Below are 22177 nucleotides of genomic sequence, written 5' to 3'. Positions count from 1 at the left end.
CTAAATCTGTCAATGTTTTACGATTTCTGTGTAACGCGTCACGGTTGAGTTGAAATATGACGACAGTGGACACAAAATTTTATTTCGCAATGAAAATTTGCTAATCGAGCCAAGACACAAATAAAAAACTCGACAAAAACGTCCTGATTACGACTTTGTACAAAATCAAGAGTGGAAAAATTTTATTCGTTGTTTTTCTTTTCTGAGTTTCGCTTGAGGACCCGCCTTTTTCTTTCTGTGGCCCGAGCAATGGCTGATTTGATAACCTAAATAAAGAACTTGATTAAAAAGCAAAATATCCTAAAAAAACTGTAGTATTTGCAATTGAAACTTAAAGCTGGAATCACCCAGTCCGTTGCTTGGTGGATGAAGACTAATGAGCCTTATAACAATGGATGTAAGTTCAGAAAAAACAACATTTAGTCGACCATTCTTTAGTTTTGTTTTTGTTTTATTTCATTTTTATCCTCGGTAGGCGGGCAACGCCAGAATTTTTTTTTTACCTCCATATTACTCATCACGTTAAAGTACATCAGTTCACGCAGTCGCTCAAAGTCGAGCGGGTTGAAGCTCAAATTCATCGTGCTGTATGCAGTCTTTTCCCCATACACTATAAATTTGTTGAAATCCTCCATATTTTCTGCAAAAAGTCGGAAAATTTACCCAACACCGATATTTCATAACAACACATCTTATCCAACATTTTAATGTTGTTGTTTTCGGCATAAATCTAAAGTAAAATATTTTTTTTGCAATTTTATGAACATTGTATCATAGGTTTTTGAATTCCAGTTACAACAATTAATGTTGCAAGCCACTAAATTGCGAATGTTTATGGTGTTTGGCCACAACAGGCATATCCGATGTTACCAGCAGTGGTCCACAGTGTACTTGGGGAGATTGTGGGTATAACCCAGACACAACTGCGCATAAACTGGTGTGTGGCCACAGCGGGCACATGTAATGTGGCTTACAGTGGTCCTCAGTGTAACTCAGGGTGCTTTTCCTTGATTAGTTATCAGAGTGATGCAAAAATGCTTAAGCTAAATTAAGTGGAAAAGACTTTCAAACGCCATGGTTGACTGCGTGAAGTTTAGTCACAAACTTTGGTCATATGCTGAACCAAATTTGAAACAACCACGATGTTTCCAGTGGTGGGATTCGAATTTCAGCCAGTTCGGTTACAAAAGTCATATTTTTTAGCCGGTTCTATTACAAAAGTCATATTTTTCAGCCGGTTTTATCACGAAAGTCATATTTTTCAGCCGATTCTATCACAAAAGTCATATTTTTCAGCCGATTCTATCACAAAAGTCATATTTTTCAGCCGGTTCTGTTACAAAAAGTCTATTAACAGTAACCAGTAATGCTAACCGGTTCGCTGATCTCATAAAATTTCGTGAGACAGTTCTATAGAATCGGTGCGAACCGGCTGAATCCCACCACTGGATGTTTTCAACTTACTATAAGCTTCGGATCTCGGTTTGTAGTTTTGTTGTTCCTTAAACTTCTTGTTGCAGAGAGTGAACCAGATCACGATGGGACATTCGTCGTCGTTTTCATCTTCCAACACAATGCACTCTGTAGGGGGGAGCTGCAGAATTGTTTTGAAGTCGAAGAGAGGAAATTTTAATCCTTCCTTCCACGCGTTGGCTGCAGCCGATAAAAGGGTCTGCGATAGAAATTATATATCACGAAAGATAAAATGGACCATAGAGATGTCTGATATAAAGTAGCAACGATAACCAACAGCTCATAACCAGATGGTGCCGGTTCGAATCCCACCGCATGCTAGGTGGAAATGTTTAATACCTGAAACAGAAACCAGCAAATATTCACTATGTTTTTACTATTAAATGCCTTTTCGATCAACATGTTTTGTAATGACATTTTTAATAGACCTGGCGTACTGTGATTTCTATATGAGTAAGCCGTGATCGCTGGTTTGCATCGACGCTTCAGGGCTGATCCCATTTATGAATTTATGTTCATCTTAACTGATACTAGTCAATCTGGCGATCCCCTACTACGAAGCTGACATGTGCAGCATACGAGGCAGGCAACGGTGCTTGTGATTCGACTTTCGGTGGATTTACCACTGAGCCTGTGTTACTCAGTTGGTAGACGAACTCCACCGCAGGCTAGATTGCCTTGCTATATGAAAATGCTTTGTGACCACATGATTCGGTATAGGGCCTGGCCCAAGCTTGAAGTTGTAAGCGAAAACATAGCGGCCATATTGCTTAAAAAAACCATGTGCACAATGTGTGAAGCGAAATAATTACAACTGCATGCAAGGGCGTCCGCACATAGGGGCAAATGGGGTCAGCTGACCCCCCCTGGAAAATTGTTGGATGAAAAATGAAAAAGCGAGAACATGCAAAAATAGGCAATTTTCTGAAGGGGGGGAGGGGTGAAGGTGATACGAGTGATGACTGGCTGTTCAAGCTCTCCGATTGTGATCATCACCCTTCTCTATTAATTTACGAAGATACCTACGAGCTACCCGTAATCGCAAAATTCGACAATTTGAGCTCCTGTACTCTCAGAACCACATTACTAGTGCGGACACTGGCTTTATCTTACAAAAATCTGAAGAAGGATAACTCATAGTTTCAGATAAAATCATCTCGTACTTCGTGAATTCAATGAAGCTGTTCCTAACATTGAATCATACAGAAAAGAACAATCAGCCACCAGTTTAGTTAATCAGTTCTTGAATAAAAGAAATTCTCTGTTCTTCCTTTACTATCTCTTCTTGGAGCTACTAGCTACAAGCAGTCGGTCGCTGCTGAAACCACACAGTTATGAATTATGACAAAACAAAGTGCATTATTACCCCAAATGTATATATTACACCTTACGCAAGATCCACTTGAGCACGATAATAGAATGCAATAAAACGATTATAAAACTCCGATAATTTGTGCTCCGGCCAATTTTGATAAAAATCCGTAGAAATGTAAACACTGATAAAAATTGTCTGGATGGTGTAAGTTAAGAAGAACATAAATTCATAACTGGGATCAGCCCTGACGCGTCTATGCAGACCAGCGATCACGGCACACTCATATATGAATCACAGTACGCCAGGGCCATTGAAGGCGCTATACCGAATCAGCCGGTCACCAACCTGGATGGTGTAATGGTCAAATTTTCAAAAAAAATGCATCCGGAACCCACCTTGACCCCCCCCCCCCCCTAACCGAAAACCTGCGGACGCCCTTGACTGCATGGTTATGAGCGTTTGTTTGTACCATTATGAGATCATAAAAGTTTTTTAACCTCGGAACATTACGATTTGATTTAACACACTGTGGACGCTTAGAAATACGTATATTGGACAATTTACTTACAACGGGTTGCATGAGGTCGTCAGAAGCCCACTCGGAAAAATCGGTGACAATGAGAACGTTTGTTCCTCTCTGTGGTCTCATCGGGATGTCGGCCGCTACATTATTGTGACAAGCTGAAACATAAAAATCGGGTTTAACCAGGATATTTGTAATCCAACACACGAGGGCGCATCAGAGCAAGTAAGGTGTAGGTATGTAGGCGCGGGAGTAATTAATAAGGCCCGCTGCTCATATTTCACAATGACTTACAAAGAATTGAATGCTTTAGTTGTGTATATGTAATAAGGTGCCTGGGGGTATATAGGTGCGGTTGGAAAAAAGACACATTGCTTCAAGTTAAAAAAACTGTTTCTGTTTTTATGTAGTTTACAAAAATTAATTTACGTATTTACAATGATTTACAGAGTTTTGGATGTGTTAGTTCTGTATAAAAGTTTGAAACTCTTCGTTTACGTTTTCCATAATTTCAGAAAAAACAATTGGTTATATAAACCAATCGGAAGCTTTTGTTGTTTAACGAGAACTTTTCAGTGCATATGAGTAAGTTGGTCATTGTAGTTTAAGTGGTGCATTGTTTGATCCGGAAAAAATCTGAAATACGAATTAATTTGAATCTGATCTTGAATGGGATTTTTTTCCGAAAAACAAAGTGCATTTTTCGCTTTAATTCTTTTTCCAGATTAAACAACATTGCCCTATTCAAACTATAATGACCAACTTGCTATACATTGAAAAGTTTTTATTTACCAACAAGCACGTTCTTATTGCCTTTATTTATAGTGAAATGTACCATGTGCATTCAGTGTTATTCACCCTGATAAAGGCGACCTGTATAGGACGTCGAAACGTCGAGATAAAATTACAATTGCCAGAAGAGCTCTATAAACTTGATATTATACATGTCAGCAATAGCTTGTGTATTAACAACAAGTACATTTTACAAACCTGCGTCAACGAGTGAAATCACTTTCTTGTTCACCGACATTTTTCTCACCAATCTCTTCCTCTTATCTTGACATTTCATGCGCTCAAAAGCTAAAACAGAAAACTTTTATCACATCTCAATCAGTTAAGGCGCACAATTCATGGTTTTACAGATTCAAGAACAAGAAACAAACAAACCAGTATATTTATTATAGAACACGACGTTTGAATCAATTAAAATTTTAACCAAACATGAACTCGGTTATTTAAGTAAGATCTCAAAAGCTTTTGCAGCAAGCTTTTACTTCATGCTTTTACAGAAACTGACGATGCCAATAGGCCAAAAAAGTCAAAAAAAAGGTTTACAATAGGCGAAGCATGTATTCTTAAGTTTCTATCGATAAATCATAGTACGCCAGGCCTATTAAAGGCGTCGTACCGAATCATCTTAAGGTTTCTGTTTTTGTTCCCTTGGGAAGATGATTTCATATTTAGACTCAAAACAAAAATTTCAAATCTCAAACTCAACTGGTTCCTGAGACTCCATGAGGATTCATAGAGAGGTTGGGGAGGTTCGGGAGGTTGTAAGTGAAGTTGAACATCTTCCCAGTTCGTCCAACGTAACTATCTCTGTCCTCCTTCATCGCTGTGTTCCTGCGAAGCAACAAGCAGTTCCAAATTAACGAAAAGTTCACAGCTAACCAACTCATAATCGCAGTGGTTTAACTTTTACTTCTCACTGCGCATTGCTTTTCTTATTTTTTAAAGCCACAGATACAAAATCATGAAACAATTAAACGCATTTCTTCCAGAAACATTGGCAAAAGATAAAAGTTTTTAAACAAACGTGTAGTAATAAAACAACAACGCATAGTTACGTTGGTAAAATCTAATTAATAAGATAATTTATTACACATGGGCCAAAACATAGCTGAATAATCTAATTAAGTAAAGATGCAAACTTATTAACATTCGTCGTGTTAATTTCAAAATTGATCATCATAGGTATTGTCTGTGTCAGTTGGGAACATTTGATCAAGACGTAACAATACCAATGCCAATGAAACAGGTATCTAACTTATTGTGAGCATATAACGCATTGAGGCGCTGCCCGCCCACCGAAGATAAAACGTAAAGAAACAATACGGTGCATACTAAACTGCAGCTTTCAGTGAACTTAAATAAAATAGGCTTTCAGTACATTAAATGTAAATCTAATTTAAATGTACTGAAAGGTTCAGTTTAGTACAGTGGTTCTCAAACTCGGTTTTCGGGGCCGCATGTGGCTCCCAACTACTTATTTTGCGGCTCGCACCAGACCCCAGAAAACCACCAAACATTGCTATTTTAGCTTTCAAAGTAATAATCTTTAGTGATTTTCTCAAGGTTTCGTTTTTATGCGGCTCCCTACACACTTATAAAAATACCATTTGGCCCCGACAATAAAAAAGTTTGAGAACTACTGGTTTAGTGCATACATTTTCCGCAAGTGGAATCCTCTGCAGTAAGTGCATTGGTTCAGAGGACGCTCATTTTGTTCATAAACAATACCGAGATTATAATTTGCAATAACCCATTGTGCTTTCTTGATCAAGCACATCCATAAACTGTGTTACCCTCTATTGACAACTATTTGCAACAAGAATTCCATACCTGAGTAGGTTGAAACCGAACGAATTCCGAACTCGTCCGACCAATGACTCTGGGTTGGGTGCGGGTCCAACGAATCTCGATCTGACAAAGTTGACTGCCCTGGAAAAGAAGCTTCCACCGTCTCCTGCGAAAACAAGAAGTTTCAGTTTTTTGTCATGACGTCTACTATGATGTCAAGGAGAAATACTTCGTTTACAAAATTTCACATTTTGAACCGAATGTGGTGTTTTCTTTAAATTTACAAGTTTTCTAATGTAACTCACACACAATTGTACCAGTTATCCTTAAATTTTTAATAGGTAAAACATAAACTTTATATAACTGACTTAAAAGTAAGCTGCCAAACAATTGGGATGCGATTAGGCAGTCGTTTGTCATGAAGAAAACGAGAAAAAAGGCGACATGAAAAGTTAAAGATGTAATGGTTCGAAACCTTGGAACACACGAACCTACATGTAACCTACAGTAGTTTTTTGTGTGCACAAGTACTTTTGCATTTATTTTTTTGATTAAATTCGAAACTTATTTGAAATAATTTTTCATGAAGCCTAAATAGTCAAAGGCTGTATGCGGTTAACTTCGCTACAGCGAATTTGCAGAACCTGACAAGCTAAGCACTTTGTCCGAAAGTTAATCAGCAACATTTACCGCTGTTTGGTTTCGGTGTTTTCGGTTTCGGAGTTTTCAGTTTGTTGATAATCACTTCGTTCTCGCTTCGGATTTCTTCGGGAGTTTTCGTTTTTTCGTCGTCGGGAAAAAAATGTAAATCTGCTGAGTCATCATCGGGTGGTTCAAGTACGTCATCATCATATTCGTCATCTTCCGTGTCACCTGATGCGTCTGACGCAAGCTGGAAGGGAAAAAATGCTTGTTACTCAGAGTAGCGAGTAATAAGGAGGTTTAAAAAGCAGACTAACGAGTTTTAGAAGATTATTTTCGCAAACGAGTGAGTTATTTAAGAGATTGTCTTGCAAAGTACCGAGGTATTCAAAAATTACTCGGATAGAATTACGAGTTATTACAAGGTTACTCTCGCATACTACCAAGTTACTCAGAGGAAACTCTTACTTGTTTCTTTGAGTAGCGAGTAAATAGGAGGTATTTACAGCAGAGTAGCGAGTAATTAGAAGGTATGAACAGCAGAGTAGTTTTACTCCAAAAGAGTACCGAGTTGTTATGAAATTATTCCGACAGACTAGCTGGGTATACAAAGTGCAACCTACTGAAAATTATTTAAATTTGGGTTTCACAGTTGTTCAAAAAAGTTTTCCCGCCGAGCACCTATTTTTGAGTAAAGGTACCCTGTAGCACATAGTTCTCGGCACAAACCGTGATTACATGGAAAACTCATAATGGAAAGTAAAAAGTATTTAGTAAGTAACCAACGTTTTGTTGTTGCAACCACATTTACAATCAACTTACGTCAATCTCCTCCTCCGAATTTTCGATTTCTACAACACTCGCTTTTCGATCGAGTCGGAGACGATCTGGAAAAATACAAAGTCACAAGGTTGAAACTTAAATTAAAAATATGGAAAAATAAAAACTTATAACTGGGATCAGCCCATTTAAGGCCGTGTATAAGCCCTAGGCCAAACAGTTTCGCCTATAGCAGTGGTTCCCAACCGGGGAGGAATTCCTCCCTAGGGAGGAATTTTATGAGTTCAGGGAAGGAATTTCATGAAAACTGTAAAAAAAATTAGATTGGAAATGTTACAGAATATTTTTGTATATACATTATTATGTCCATTATAATTTGGACCCGGTTCACATTTGGAATCGGTTGTTAAGGATTCTGAAATAGACATCCCTAATTATAAGATCTATTTCAAATTACTATAATTTTTTATGGTATATTTGTTGGTGAAGGACGGGTACCCGGTACTCAGTACTCGGTATCGAACGATTTCAGTGGTATCGATATTCGTACTCGGTATCGAAATATTTTGTCTCAGTTTTCAATACCAACGTGCGAGTACCGAATGCAGATTTTTTTTTCACGGGTTTCGAACCCAGGACTCTCCCGGGGACGAATCCCGATCAGGGTTTTTTATGTCTGTATATGGGTCAGGCGCGCCGGACCATTCGGCCAAGTTTCTGCCCACCGAAGGCAGATTTACACCATAAGAATACGGGCAACTCGTTGCCAATATTTGCTGCGGACAGCACAAATCAGGAAAAAGTTCCGCCAGGTTATGTATATTTTTTTCGCCAATGTGTGAAAATCACATTTTTCTACATGTTTCTCCATGCATGTGTGCGCACATGTACCGCGGCAATGGCAGATAATTTAGACAGTGATATACAACAAACAAACAACACTATATTTAAGTACTCGGTATACACGTGTTACTCGTACTCGGTATCGGTACTCGGTTCAAAATCTGGTATTGTCCCATCACTAATATTTGTTTTTCTTCTTATGGGGAGGAATGAATAGTTCGAAAATGGGCAAAGGGAGGAATGTAACAAAAAAGGTTGGGAACCACTGGCCTATAGGGTTTATACACTGAGTTTTTGAATTGTATTGATGTAGATAACAGTAATCACCGGAAAACTGCTACTGTAGGTGGATTTCAGTTCAAACTAGACTTTATTTTTCGAGTTCGAATTGTACTAAGCTTGTCAGCTTCGTGTCAGCTTTGTAACAGGGTATCACCAGTTTAATCAACTTTGGTAAACCTTTACACACGTACTGCGACCAGCCCTGATACGTTCATGCATAAAAGCAATCACGACATACTCATTTATAAACCATTGCACACCAGACCCATTGAAGGCGTTACGCTGAATCAGGACGGTTTCCCAAGCAATCCCATATGGCAAACCACAGGCTAGAAAAATCTGGCCTGCGATGGGATTCGAACCCACGACTCGAGATAAGGGCAAACAAGTTTTTCATAGTTGTTTAAAAACCAAAACAAAATGTCTTTGTGTTGCTTCTTCACAGACATTGTTATATTATTTTTTTTTATTTTTTTCACGGGGTTCGAACCCAGGACACTCCCGGGGATGAATCCCGATCAAGGTTTTTATGTCTGTATATGGGTCAGGCGCGGACCATTCGGACAAGTTCGTACCCTTCTTCACAGACATGACCTCTGTAACAGTTTTCAAATGCTCAGCAGCCCCAACTTGTGACGCATCTTGATCACTTACCCATGAAATCGATGAAGTCGTCCTCAACCTCCCCGAATCCCGGAGTAGCAGCAAAGAGAAGAGCAAGAGCTGCTCCGGTGATCCCCTGATGCAAGTGAAGAGGGAACTCCGGACATTTTCTCACCAACGCTCCTCCGTTGAAGATCGATCCCACATCTCCCGGTTTCAACCCGATCCCGAATGAAGGGAAGGAAACTTCGAATGGGGAACATTCCATGAAAGCTGGGAAAAGAATGAAGTCACACTTGATAACATGTTATCATTGCTATAGTATCATTCGTAAAAGTTTTGCTTGTAACAAGTGTTTTAGTCTATAAACAGCAGACAGCGAACGCTTTTCTTACCTATAAGGTCTCATCAGTGCAGCTGGTGACGAGAAATTGGACGTATGAGTTAATATGTCACCTTACGTCACTCTGATGAGAGTTACTCATTAGCTCATATGACCTATCTCTAGTCACCTGCTGCTCTGGTGAGACTTTATAGGTCGAAACTATGTGCAGCTTATCATATATGGCCATTATGAACCAGTTTACAGTGTGGTTTATGTACAGGAGCATCGAACAGAATAGATGAAGCTCGGCTTTTTACTCCCAACAAACTAGAGGGCCGTTGGATGACTGCACTAAACAATACGGCCTATGTCTTGTCACCAGCTGCACTGATGAGACCTTATACATAGGAAAAGTGTGCACTGTCTGCAGCTTATTATATACTGGCTCAAAGTTTTTGTATCTAGATGTTTTTAGTCGGTATCAAAAAACAGTGGTTTCCAACCAAAGAAAAATGTTAAAACTTCAGGGAAGGAATCCAATTTAGTTTTAAATGTGGTTTGTAAATAAACATTAAGGAATTGGAATATGACGTATGAAGTTAATGCAAGAGCCAATATTAATAAAAAATTACATGAGATGTTGTGTGTTTGAAAAAAAAACGGCATAAAGTTTTCATAATAATTGCGTGCGCTGCTGACATGTTATTCGAAAGCATTTAAAACTAGATTGAGACTTTTAATTTCTTTAGCTAAACTACAAATTATTTAAAGTTTTTTTAAAAGTTGCTTTTTAACTGTACAACATGGAGTTATTATAATATTAGAACTGGTTCGGTCATTGTAAAAGTTAAAAGGGTCTGGAAACCCCCATTGCGCCAAAGTCCTGATTTCATTTATCAGATCAATTTATAGAACACGTCGTTTGTTTACTGCGTCAGTTACCATGGAAACCGCTCGACAAGATCGTGTTCTTGACGTGGAGAGACACGAAGATCGGGAACGGAACTGACGCATCTTTGACGTAATTACCGAGGTCCGATAAGGTTTTTTCCATGTTCTAATAATAATAACCAACTTTATATGGGAACAAATTTTGGTAAACGATGGTTAACAAACTGCAACGTAATGATTCAATATAGCAACTTCACTGGGAAAAATTTGCCAGCAAAGGTGCATGACACGGCTTTTAATTCAAAAACACAACTTTTATCCATCGTTTTTTATGCGACGCTTTTTCGCATCTCTTTATCATTCCTTTTTACGCCTATTTGGGCCGTTATTTTTACCATTAAACTGATACAACTATTATATCAGTAAAAGTTACACTGGTCATTTTAATTTACAGTAAGAAAATATCCACATTTTGATTGTTCTATCAAAAATTTACATCACAACCTCCCAGTATGAAATTGTGTGCATTAAGTTTATTTACCCCTTTTCCAAGTATTACTGATCCAATAGTGAAGCCACACAAATCCACAAGGGAAGTTGGTTGCGAATATCTGCGCTTCGTTTTGATGTATTTCCTACAAAACAATAAATTGATAAAATACAATAACAATCTACAGGTGCTTTACAGAAACACACAGCAACAACAACAATCTACAGGTGCTTCACAGAAACACACATCAACAACAACAATCTACAGGTGCTTTACAGAAACACACAGCAACAACAACAATCTACAGGTGTTTTACAGAAACACACAACCGTCCCTTTTTGAAACGAAAAAAGTAAACTTTATTGTGCTTGTTGCAAATTTTATTGACTTTCATTCAAAATGTGAAGAAACCAGTAAAAAATGTTACTGAAAACGTACAAGAAAAAAACATGCAGGATATTTTCTAAGAACAGCAGGTTCATAAAAATATTTTTTTTGATTTAAAAACTTTCTCAAGCCCAGCTTAATGCGTTAATTTTTTTCTACCAAATACATGGGCTTTTAAACCAAATATTTTAAAGAAATTGAATAATTAAGAACGCAAGAACACTTAATTAAATATTCTTGTGTGACAAATACTTACCAATATTCGGCGAAATGCCAGGGATCGATTAATTTCCTGTAAACGCTGATCGTCATTTTCTGTTTGAGAGATTCATGGAAGAGTTTGAGATGAGGCGGGGAAACTGATTCGGTTCCGTAAGCGGTTGTCAAATACCTGTGTGAAAAGGCAATGTATATAAAAGTGTTAACACGTGTGTTAAGTGAGAAACTCATGCGTTCAAAATAAACTGATGAACATTCTCTGTACAGCATACAAGGCAGGCAACGGTGCTTGTGATTCGACTTTCGGCGGATTCTCCGGTTGGTAGAGTCCCGGAAAAGACTTGGTGAGTCCCGGAAAGACTCCCGTCGTGGGTTCGAACCCCACCGCATGCTAGATTTTTCTAGCCTGTGCCTTAGAAAATATGGGAATGCTTGGGAGACCAGCTTGATTTGGTGTAATGCCATCAATAGACCTTGAATGCTGTGGTTTATCAATGAGTATGCTGTGATCACTGGGCTGCATCGACGACTGATCACAGTATGAGTTTATTAATCTGAACACTCTCTGTATTAGGAATATAATGTGCCTAAATGAACGCATTAATCCAAATTTATAGTGGGTAAGTTCTACGTCACAATACGAAAAGTATTGGAAACAATAATGCACATAAAAAAGTTCATACTAAAAAAATATATCAATTTCCGAATCTAAATCACATAACATCTTTTCCGAGTCTAAATCACGAAAATCTTAATCACATTGAGTATTACCCACAACTGCACTAGCTGGGATTCGAACCCTCAGCCTTGTGATGACTTACCAGGCCGATCCTGACAACCCACAAACGTATGTAAGACAATCCTTGATTCCTGCGTCTTGAAGAGCTTCTATAGCTCCCATTGTTCCAACCATCGATCTGTACCCTCCGCCGGATGAGCACAAGGATATTATCGGGGTCTAAAAGATACGGAGGAAATTTTATTTACAAAATCAGACGAACTGGGATTAGAAATGTTTCATTAAGTGGAAATGATTTTTCTGTCCTGCTAGAAATTGTTATTAGCTTACAACGTTTGTTAAGCAAAACTGTTCATACTTTAACATAAGCTTTGTTTATGTTTTGGAGGAAACTCAAGAATTCAGTACAACAAGTCAAACAAAGTCATACAGGAAAATTTTATCATGGTTACATCCAGGTTTTTTTAAGGTTTGGTTTGGGTGACCGCTAAGTAGTTGAGACCGCAAGTGTTTATTTAAATACCAAAAAATAGCCATATTTGCTTAAACGAATTATTTATTAGGCTACTGGCAGTGCAAATCCAAATTTTGGGAAACCGCTGGAGAAACCGAAACGGTCCCCCAAAACACCTTAAAAAAACACTGGTTACATCCAATTCAGGATTTTGGCCTTTTTAGAGCAAGTTTTAAGCTTAGTTGGTTTGTTGATAACTCGATGAAAAAAAGTTTTGGTACTTTGACGTGAAATCAGACCTCCTCAATTTTCGTGGGTGCTTCTTCCGGTTTCAGAATCTTCCGCAAATTTTCGTAAACTTTCGGAATCCGAAGTTTTCGGAAGTCCTTTTCTCCTTTGTGTAAACCGACTCCGAGCCGAAAATCGGGAGAATCCCTAAAAACAGATTAAAATGTTTTAATGACCACCATCAGTGCTCTAGAACAAACCTTACTAGTGATAAACACACATTCAGCACGATTTAAGTTACTGCTGCCTAAGCAACAACTAATCATGTTCAGGGGAATGTAGGCAACGTTGTGTTGTTATTATTTACCGTATTTTACGGACCATAAGGCGCAATTTAAATCCTTTTTTTTCCTCATAAATTGATCGTGCGCCTTATAAGCCGGTGCGCCTATTATTTAGTGGTACATTTTGAAACTGTTGGTTCTACGGTAAGCAAATTTGAATCAAACAAAATCACATTCGTAGATTTTACAAAAACCAACAAAAACGTAATACTTACATAGTCCTGATCTTGATTTGCAAATCCACCTCGCAATCCTGACAAGAAAATACCAAAACTTTAACGTCGCAACTCTGAGAACAGGATTATAAGATTTCTATGTACTCGCCTGTTCGAGTCCCAGAGTCACGTGGGAAGTCACCTTATCACACAACTGTGACACATCGACAGCCGCGTCATCAGAACAGGAACCGTCGCCGTACAGGAGTTTCACCTGAATAAAGTAACAAGATTCCAACTCGTGCTCTGTATCATGTTGTTCAACTTTAAAATAACGATTCTCAAAATAAGCTATTGCATGACCCATGCAACTAGGCTCTGCGCATTTCAATGCTGGAAATTCTCGAAAAACATTTCGGACCTACATGATTTTGGCGTTATCTGCTATAAACAATCGTTTAAATTTACATTTAATAATCTGTTGTACATTTTATACAGTTTGATATTTTATGCGTACTTTTTCATCATTACGATTTTTATGCTTGCTCACAAATACTAATGAAACTGTAAAGTAAATATTTACAAATATATGTAAAAGTGTAAAGAACGAATAGCTTGTTTTTTTTTGTAAAGTATCCACCAAGTTGGGTGATTCAGAGTTGTAAACGAGCCTGAAAGTGGAGCCCGTACCCGAATCGTTTTGAGAAGTCTGTTTAGGCCCGAAAGTTTGATTGACAGGCCTTAACGTTGAAGCCTCAGGAAAGACCAAGACAACAAACACAATAGACATTAAAAAATACTTAGTCTTGAACCTGGTATTTGAAGGTGGTTTAACCAGGCCCGAAAAGCCCGGCCCGACTTGGGGTGATTTTAATCTCAAGTCAGAAGTTCAAATATTTTTTCACCTGGCAAAGGAATTCCTCAGTGAGGTCAACATCTTCACCAAGGAGGAATTTAAATGTCTCGTTCGCTTCGCAATTCACGTTAACTTTGGTGGTAAATTGGTTGAACTCGTACAGTTGAGGGCAAGTTACCGAAATCTTCAATTTTCCTGCGATTCAACACAATATAATTTAAACCTTGGTTTCTTTACTCCTTTCTACTCTTTATTGTGTCCACATATAATCGTAGTGTACCAGGCCCACTGAAGGCATGACACTGAATCCGTCGGTCTCCCAAGCATTTCCACACGGTAAGGCGCTAGCCTGCGGTGGGATTCGAACCCACGACTGGAGTCTTTCTGGGACTCCTGCTCTACCAACTAAGCTACGCAGGCTCGGGGGTGGAAGTCGAATCACAATCACTGTTGCCAGCCTCGTATACCTAACACGTCAGCTTTGTAGTAGGGGATTAGCAGTTCGATATAGTATTTTTAATTACTATTTTTGACGTATTATAATGTTAAGTACGTATGTTGCACACGGGGCTACCGCTCAAGATAAAATGCCATGGTAAACGTTTGTTCACTTACTGTTAGCATTTTCGCCCATATTATTATTCAGATGCATTATATGAATTAGTTTGTACCTGTCATATATTGTAAGTGCAAGCGGATACCACTTATGGGTGAAAGCTCTCGTTGAGATTTCTCTTGGAGAAAATTCTCTTGGAGAAAATCTAAACCAGACCTTTTCTCTAATAGCACAGCTATAACTATAAGGGACAAAATTGCTGAAAGGCCTTGTTAAAAAATTAAGCATTTTGCGCAACACATAATTATGATCCAGATGAAAAGCGATAGTTGTTATTTCAAGCGCGTTACCAACGGTGCATCAACGCCATAAAAATAATACACATGAAATCATTATTTCCGGCTTGCAGAGTTGCTATGTTTCACATAACTGATACACATAACCACGGTTTACATCAGCGCAACCTTTGTATCAGCACAAATCACCGGAAGTATAGCATTTGCTGGGCGTCATAAACGTTTCTATTCACCATTGAAACCTGTGCATTATAAATAGGTTACCTTTATACAGCGAACTGTCCTTGACTCTTCCCCTTAGAATTGTGACAATCAACACTTTGATCGGAGTGTATTCGATCTAAAAAAAAAATGCATCAATATTTTTTAAACTTGGCTTTAACAATTCAAAAACAAAATCATCTATATGTAGTATAGAATCACAGATGGAGAAAACAGTCGCATATAATAACAAAATAAAAATGATTAAGTCTGAAAACTTCCACCGTTTATTTAATACAGTAAAACCAATAGACGAAAAACTGCTTGGTAAAACAGAATCAGTCGGTTCAAATAACGTATTAACGTTAAAAAGACAAACAGTTATGGTCAGTTTAAGGCATGCTGTTGATGGCTTTGATCTATTACTAAAGTTGTCATTTTGATCCATTTATTTAACATGTATATATATATATATATATACATTTCAAATACATTAAAGACATCTTCAGTATCTAATGTAAAATGTAAATGGAATGAAAACGGTTCGAAATTGAGAAACATATTTTATCCTGACAATTATTTGCTACAACCGGCATCAGCTCAAATTTAAACGGAGATACTCATTGCAATTTTATTTCTTTCAAACTCATTATTATTATTAGTAACACTCACTTTTATGTCGTCATACTGTTTTTGGAACTCGTCTTCTGATTTCAGAAACCCATTCAAATCCATTTTATCTTCTGACATTTTAAACTGTTTATTTATTGTTTCTAGATAAAGTATTGTAAGATTTTGAAGATTAGTAACCGTTCAATGAAGTTTATTATTTACCATTTAACAAAGCTACTAGTTGATTAAACAAAAAGATGTGTCCATGCAGCGTTTCAGTGAATTTAACAATGGTTTTTAATGAGGTAGTATTTGTTGTCTTGTTAATGAAATCTCCTTGCAAGTAAAGCAAAAAAAAAACTACCACACTTTTTGCTTTCAGATAACAAAAGATGCGTAACGCATTTATCTTGCTATACAATAAAATACAGCCCGACAAAGGCTTAATACTCTGATATTTACGGCTGTTAACCAATAATAGCATTTAATAGTTTGACAGATAGGCTTAAAAGTGTTTACACAGCCCTATAAGCTGTACTACTCAAAGGTGAAGTCAAAATTAATAAATAAACTGCGGTGCAAACTATAGGTAAAGAACTAAAGATTTCAACAAGCCAAAACGTTAATGCCTTTATTCTTGATTAATTTTGCTTAAACTACGTGCAGTGCTTGTATCAAACCTAACATCATTTTGTTTCAAACACTGCCCAACTTTACCAAACTACAGCTGATTTCGAAGACTTTAAAGGTTTAACGCGGTTCGTCAGTGACTTGTTTCACAAATAACAACACAAAGACACGTTTGTTGTTTAAGAAACCGACGATACTTCGGAAATCATCGGCAAAGACAAAGGAAACTCGCCAGATGTTTGTTGGGATGATGCATTGCATGAGGATTGGATAAAACGTGATAAAACTATATCGCCTGTCATGTAGACGGCTTTGGATTAAAAAGCGTATGTTCAGCACGAAAGGGGGGGTAGAAAAAAGTTCACGATGCCCTTAGCAAGGAAAATATTTACAAAAAAAACGCTTTATTTGAACCGATAATTTGGTTGGCACTAAAAGGACTGAAGTATTTTTGTGTTGAGATTTGAGATAAATGTCGCTTGAGTTAAAAAAAATTCTAGGTAAATATTCTTTCATGTTTGTATTTTTTTGTATTTGTACACAGAGCTTTATTATCTCAATATCACGCAGTTAATTTCATTTTTCATATTTTGTACAATTTTTGTTCAAATCTGTCAATTTTATTTAGTATTGGTTATAATGAACGTCTGTTACTAGAGTTTAAATGATGAGTGTTATAAAATTTGTTTGTGTAGTGGTTTTTGACATAAATGTTACAAATTTTTATTAGGGTACACTATATACAGGTCTGTTCATAAGTTTAATGATGAAAATAACGACCCAAAACCGAAATGTTTGAATAATAAAGCATGTCGATTTTTACGTCTATTTGGTACGTTAGTTTCATCATTCAATTTATAAGGGTAAATATGTTAAAACTTTACAAGTGATATTTCTTCATAATATACAATATCACTATAATACACTTAAAATGCACCTTTCGCAAATGAAAAAATTAAGGAAATCATTAACGCGAACCGATGCGCATGACCAGCCAAGCGTTGCAAGTTAAAATGTAACTGTGGTTTGTTGACATTTCTCTGCAACAAAACGTGCTTGTTTTCTCACCAAACGTGCACAGACCTGACTTAGTTTGCACAGTAAAGTGCTGTAGTATGGAGTACAGAAGTTCCAAGTCTGTTTGCAATTGCTATATCAGTTAATTTGCCAATTTAGTGTGTTGAAGATAGATGCAAACATGCAATGCTTTCCAAACCATGAAATAAACCTAAAATATTAAACGTTTTGTGGTGGCCACTACCCACAGGCCACTGACCATATATTGTTGTGTTTGTCTTTAACACGTAGTGATTTTGGATTACACAGACAAGCTAGAGGTAGGGAAGGGTTATTTCAAGATGGAAATAAGTGCCTTAAACTAGTGTAAGATGTACCACCATGTGGTAAAGTTGAAGAAAAAGTAATTGCTCGGTTCCATCGGTACGCAAGGTGCCCTATGTCTTTGTACAAAAAGATGGCGTAAAATAGCGTTGAATTTAATGCATTGCGATCCTACTTAGACTAATTAGTGAGGCTGGGTTTGGATTTCATCCCTACACTAAAGCTACATTTCTGTGATGTGCGCTGTCGCTAGACCATGCTGTTCAGGAAGTACCTAGCTATTTTAATCCAACGCAAGATGTACCGGGTATAATTGACAAATGTTTGAGGTATAATTGTGTATGAACGTTGTTGCTATTCTGCTGTTCTTTGGACCTAGATTTGTGTAACATAACGTGAACAACATGTCATACGGCGAAGAAAGTGACAAGCCCTCGTTGCAAACATGCTGGAAGGCTTATATGATGGCCTTGAAGAAGAAGCCGGTTTTAACCAAAGCTGTGACCAGGTACACTGCTTAATGCAACTTATTTAGTGGATGTTCATTTCTTCACATCGACTTACATTCGTGCAGTCGTAACTTTATCCTTTTTTAACACATTTGGAAAATGCGTTGCCCTAAAAGTCTAAAAATCTTTTAATAACCACTAACTTTGTAAAACGTATTTTGCAACAAGCTTCAAAAATGCGACTTTATGGGTTAATCGAGTTTGTTTGTTTGTTTGCTTGTTATCAAACAAAAATGTTTTGTTTTGAAACAAACATTGTGACATCACAGCGGGGTTATTGGAATGGCGGGAAACCTCACTGCGCAGTTGATCAACTTACGAAGCGGCGAAATAGACGCACTGTCGATCCCAACCATAGCAAGGTGGGTGTTTCTTGGTTAAACAGTTGACCGTTCGTCGATTACGCGTGGCGGCATTTCGAATCGCATACATATTGACTATAATGTAGTGGTATTTATTCTAGGCCTTTAAAGCTTTCCAGTGCACCAACTTAACATACCCCACTTAACAGTGCATCGTACAACACTTACGATATGTAATTGATGTTCATTGCCATTTACTGTGATACAGTTTGTTTAGTTTCTTTGCCAACTTTTTTGGATTTTTTGGTTGTTGTTTAGACATCCACATTCGGTTAAATGTGTTAAATCCAGTGGTGGGATTTAGCCGGTTCGCACCGGTTGTACAGAACTGTCTCACGAAATTTTATGAGATCAGTGAACCGGTTAGCATTACTGGTTACTGTCAATGGACTTTTTGTAACCGAACCGGCTGAAAAATATGACTTTTGTGATGGAACCGTCTGACAAAAACTTCAATCCCACTACTGGGTAAATCCATTTACTGCTCTGGACATCAGTAAGCCCGATAGCAAAATTGCTTATGCTTCAGCTGTGCTGTTTTGTGCTCTTGAAATGACTTCTCTGTGTTTTAGATACGGTGCATTCGGGGTTCTTATAACTGGACCAGTTGTTCACTTGTTCTACAAATGGTTGGATGCGAAGTTTCCACCTTCCAAGGATAAGGAGAGTCACATCAAACGTTTTTTCGTGGAACGGTTGCTCCTAGCTCCATTCTTTAGCTTTGCTTTCCACGCGTTCATGGCTGCTCTGCAGGTCAGCATTGTAAAAAAGGGTCAATGACCCAAACGTACAAGCCCGAAACCCGGTCATAACCCCTATTTAAACTAAATTGAGCCTGAATCGGTTTCCAAAGTTAAATTTACTTAGTGAAATTGCGCAACAAACGGGCCTGATTGTAAAGTCAGGTAGGAAATTAAGTCGTTTGATACAAACTTAAGCCTGGCCCCTCTGCTAACCGAAAAAATTGTGTAAAATTTGCAGTCAGAAACAGACATTAAATCAGTTATTCGAATGAACATCCACTCGTGATGAAACCAAAAAAAAAAAATATATATGTTATCAATTGTTTACATTCTGGTAAATAAGTTTTTTTTGCTGTTCTCGATATTTAGTTATCAGTAATTTTGCCTGTACCCTGCCCAAGGGGTGCCACGGTTTAGATACGCAGATTTTAACTTTAAGCTCATTACCGAGCCGATAAGTCGGGACTAATTTACAAAAGTCATTTTGTTGACTTCACATCTACTGAAACTTTTATACTCCCACAGTATAAATCGATCGCACCAACCGTTATGACTGTCCGCGCTTACTTTTGGCCAACGCTCATGATGAACTGGAAATATTGGACCGTTTTGCAGTTTATCATCGTCAACTACGTTCCACGAGATGTAAGTATTTTCATATCTTGATCGAAATTGTCACTTTTTTAGGTAAAAACCGGTTAGTCCTGCCTTCTTTAGGTACATTACACATGCTACGGCCACCTGCCCATGTAGATTAGAGGCCCCATCATTCGTTATCGCGCAGTGTTTTCGTCGCGTTGTGACTTGCTTGCGTTTCATTTTTTTCCCTTTGTTTATCGTGCACTGTACTAATCGTATTCAGTGTTATTTACCCTGATGAAGGCAACCTGTATAGGACGCCGAAACGTCAGAATAAAATACATTTGCCAGAAGAGCTCTATAAACTTGATATTATGCCTGGCAGCTATACCTCATATACATGAGTGTTCATTGCTATTTACCCAATCCAATTTTTTTCCAGCTCAAACCACTGTTCGGGGGTTTGTGTGGATTATTGTGGAACATCATGTTGTCGACCGGAATCCTACAAACTTCAACATAAACCTGCTGATTCCCATCACTGCTTCAAACCAACAGATCAAATCCTTAATTCTGTGAATTTTAACTGATGAAATGACTGCCGTATGTTCAGTGGTGGGATTTGTCAGTCGGTTCAACCACAAAAGTCATATTTTTCAGCCGTTTCTATCACAAAAGTCATATTTTTCAGCCGGTTCTGTCACAAAAAGTCCATTGACAGTAACCAATAGTGCTAACCGGTTCGCTGATCTCATAAAATTTCGTGAGACGGTTCTATATAACCCAGGGGTGGGCAAACTTTTCAGTGCAAGGGCCGCATTCAAAAGTTTATAGACTTATCGGGCCGCATGGTATTTCACCAACGGCCGCCAATTGCTTGCTTGTTGTTTTGAAACAACTGATGTAAAGAATAAGGTTTGTATCATATATATACCATTTAAAGTCGCCGAAGATGCTCTAATTAACAATTTCTAACTTGTGCACAAGTTTAGCTGAACAGTGCTAACTGTTTATGACGTCATAAACTGTATTGTGACGATTGCAGTGCCCGTTTTTCGCATTGTTTGCACATAATAAGCGGATAAAAAGCCTGGCGCATATGGTTACTAGATTGGTAATCTTTTTTCCAGTCCCACGAAATCTGTTTCAGCAGTTTGAAAATCAAAATATTTAGCAAAATAGATTGCGGCCGCAGGTTGTGCACCCCTGCGCAAAATTATTACATAGTATATTTTCAGCTTTATGCAAATACGTTTGTTCATGATTGTACAAACAGTGGTTGAAACGCTACAATTGTAGGCTAATTGTTTTTTTTTAAAAACAAGGGTTTGTTGCAACAAAGGCTGAATTTTTTAAGGTGTTTAATTTCTCCAGCGGTTTCCCAAAATTTGGAAATGGCTATTTTTTGGTATTTAAATGAAACACTTGCGGTCTCTTAAAACTACTTTGCGGTCACCCAAACCAAACCTTAAAAAAAACTGATCGTGCGGGTACAGATACTGCACATGGTATTGGTATCGGCAAGTCACACCCCCGGTATTTTTAAAACTCTGCGCCTGTGCTCATAGTACTATTCAGCGTTACTCGGAAACATTTGGCGGGCCGCATGAACTCCTTTGCCGGGCCGCATGCGGCCCGCGGGCCGTAGTTTGCCCACCCCTGATATAACCTGTGCGAACCGGGTGAATCCCACCATTTTCGCCCCTCTGTAGATTAAGCTTGAAACCCATTTCATGGTGGATTTTAATTCGTTGTAAAACAATGTTAATACTATACTGGGTGTACTATTGTGGATTGATGTTAAATGTCTTAAATCCAACCGGAACCGGTTCGGCACTTTTAGGGCATTATGTGCCTGATATAATTCAACCACAATTTGTGTTTTTATTTAAAGAACCGGTTTGTTGCATTTTATCGAAGCTTTACCTTTTCCACCAACTTTAGAAAAATGCCTTTTCTTACTTTATGATGTAATTTTTCGAGCTTTCGCTTTTCAACGATTCAATCATGTTTGTGATGTAATAAATATCTGGAACTTTGTAGAATCTTTCTTTTTATACAATACAACGTTCATTTAAACGTACAACTTGAAACGATTTGTTGTAACTTTGTTGGCGCTGTTCGTTTCCACATATTCATGCGAATCCTTGTTTTCACATAAATTTCATAAAAGCAAGTGCCAGGAATCGTCTTAGTTCAGATATGACTGCTGCGTTTAT

At 37.9% G+C, this 22177-nt stretch overlaps 2 protein-coding genes across 2 annotated transcripts; one reads left to right on the top strand and one right to left on the bottom strand.

Moving 5' to 3' along the window:
* Nucleotides 1–61: 61 nt before the first annotated feature.
* Nucleotides 62–15951, bottom strand: LOC145224903 (cytosolic phospholipase A2-like). Its single transcript, XM_080091515.1, has 20 exons — nucleotides 15855–15951; nucleotides 15246–15321; nucleotides 14179–14324; nucleotides 13443–13547; nucleotides 13334–13371; nucleotides 12846–12981; nucleotides 12175–12311; nucleotides 11391–11525; nucleotides 10799–10892; nucleotides 10309–10423; nucleotides 9093–9314; nucleotides 7356–7420; nucleotides 6582–6783; nucleotides 5934–6057; nucleotides 4810–4934; nucleotides 4302–4391; nucleotides 3357–3469; nucleotides 1465–1672; nucleotides 504–640; nucleotides 62–266 (listed from the first exon to the last, which is right to left on the bottom strand). The coding sequence occupies exons 1-20, from the start codon at nucleotides 15930–15932 to the stop codon at nucleotides 183–185; spliced, it is 2430 nt and encodes an 809-aa protein (XP_079947641.1). The 5' UTR covers nucleotides 15933–15951; the 3' UTR covers nucleotides 62–182.
* A 2023-nt stretch (nucleotides 15952–17974) lies between these two features.
* LOC145224214 (peroxisomal membrane protein 2-like) lies at nucleotides 17975–22003 on the top strand. The gene is made up of 6 exons (XM_080090659.1): nucleotides 17975–18072; nucleotides 18145–18273; nucleotides 18544–18636; nucleotides 19209–19389; nucleotides 19905–20024; nucleotides 20401–22003. The coding sequence occupies exons 2-6, from the start codon at nucleotides 18170–18172 to the stop codon at nucleotides 20479–20481; spliced, it is 579 nt and encodes a 192-aa protein (XP_079946785.1). The 5' UTR covers nucleotides 17975–18072; nucleotides 18145–18169; the 3' UTR covers nucleotides 20482–22003.
* The last annotated feature ends 174 nt before the right edge of the window (nucleotides 22004–22177 follow it).

Source organism: Phallusia mammillata, chromosome 4, assembly GCF_965637545.1.
Source record: "Phallusia mammillata chromosome 4, kaPhaMamm4.hap1.1, whole genome shotgun sequence".
Lineage (NCBI taxonomy): Eukaryota > Metazoa > Chordata > Ascidiacea > Phlebobranchia > Ascidiidae > Phallusia > Phallusia mammillata.
The sequence above is the reverse complement of the archived record's forward strand: the minus strand, read 5'-3'. Positions and strand labels throughout refer to the sequence as shown.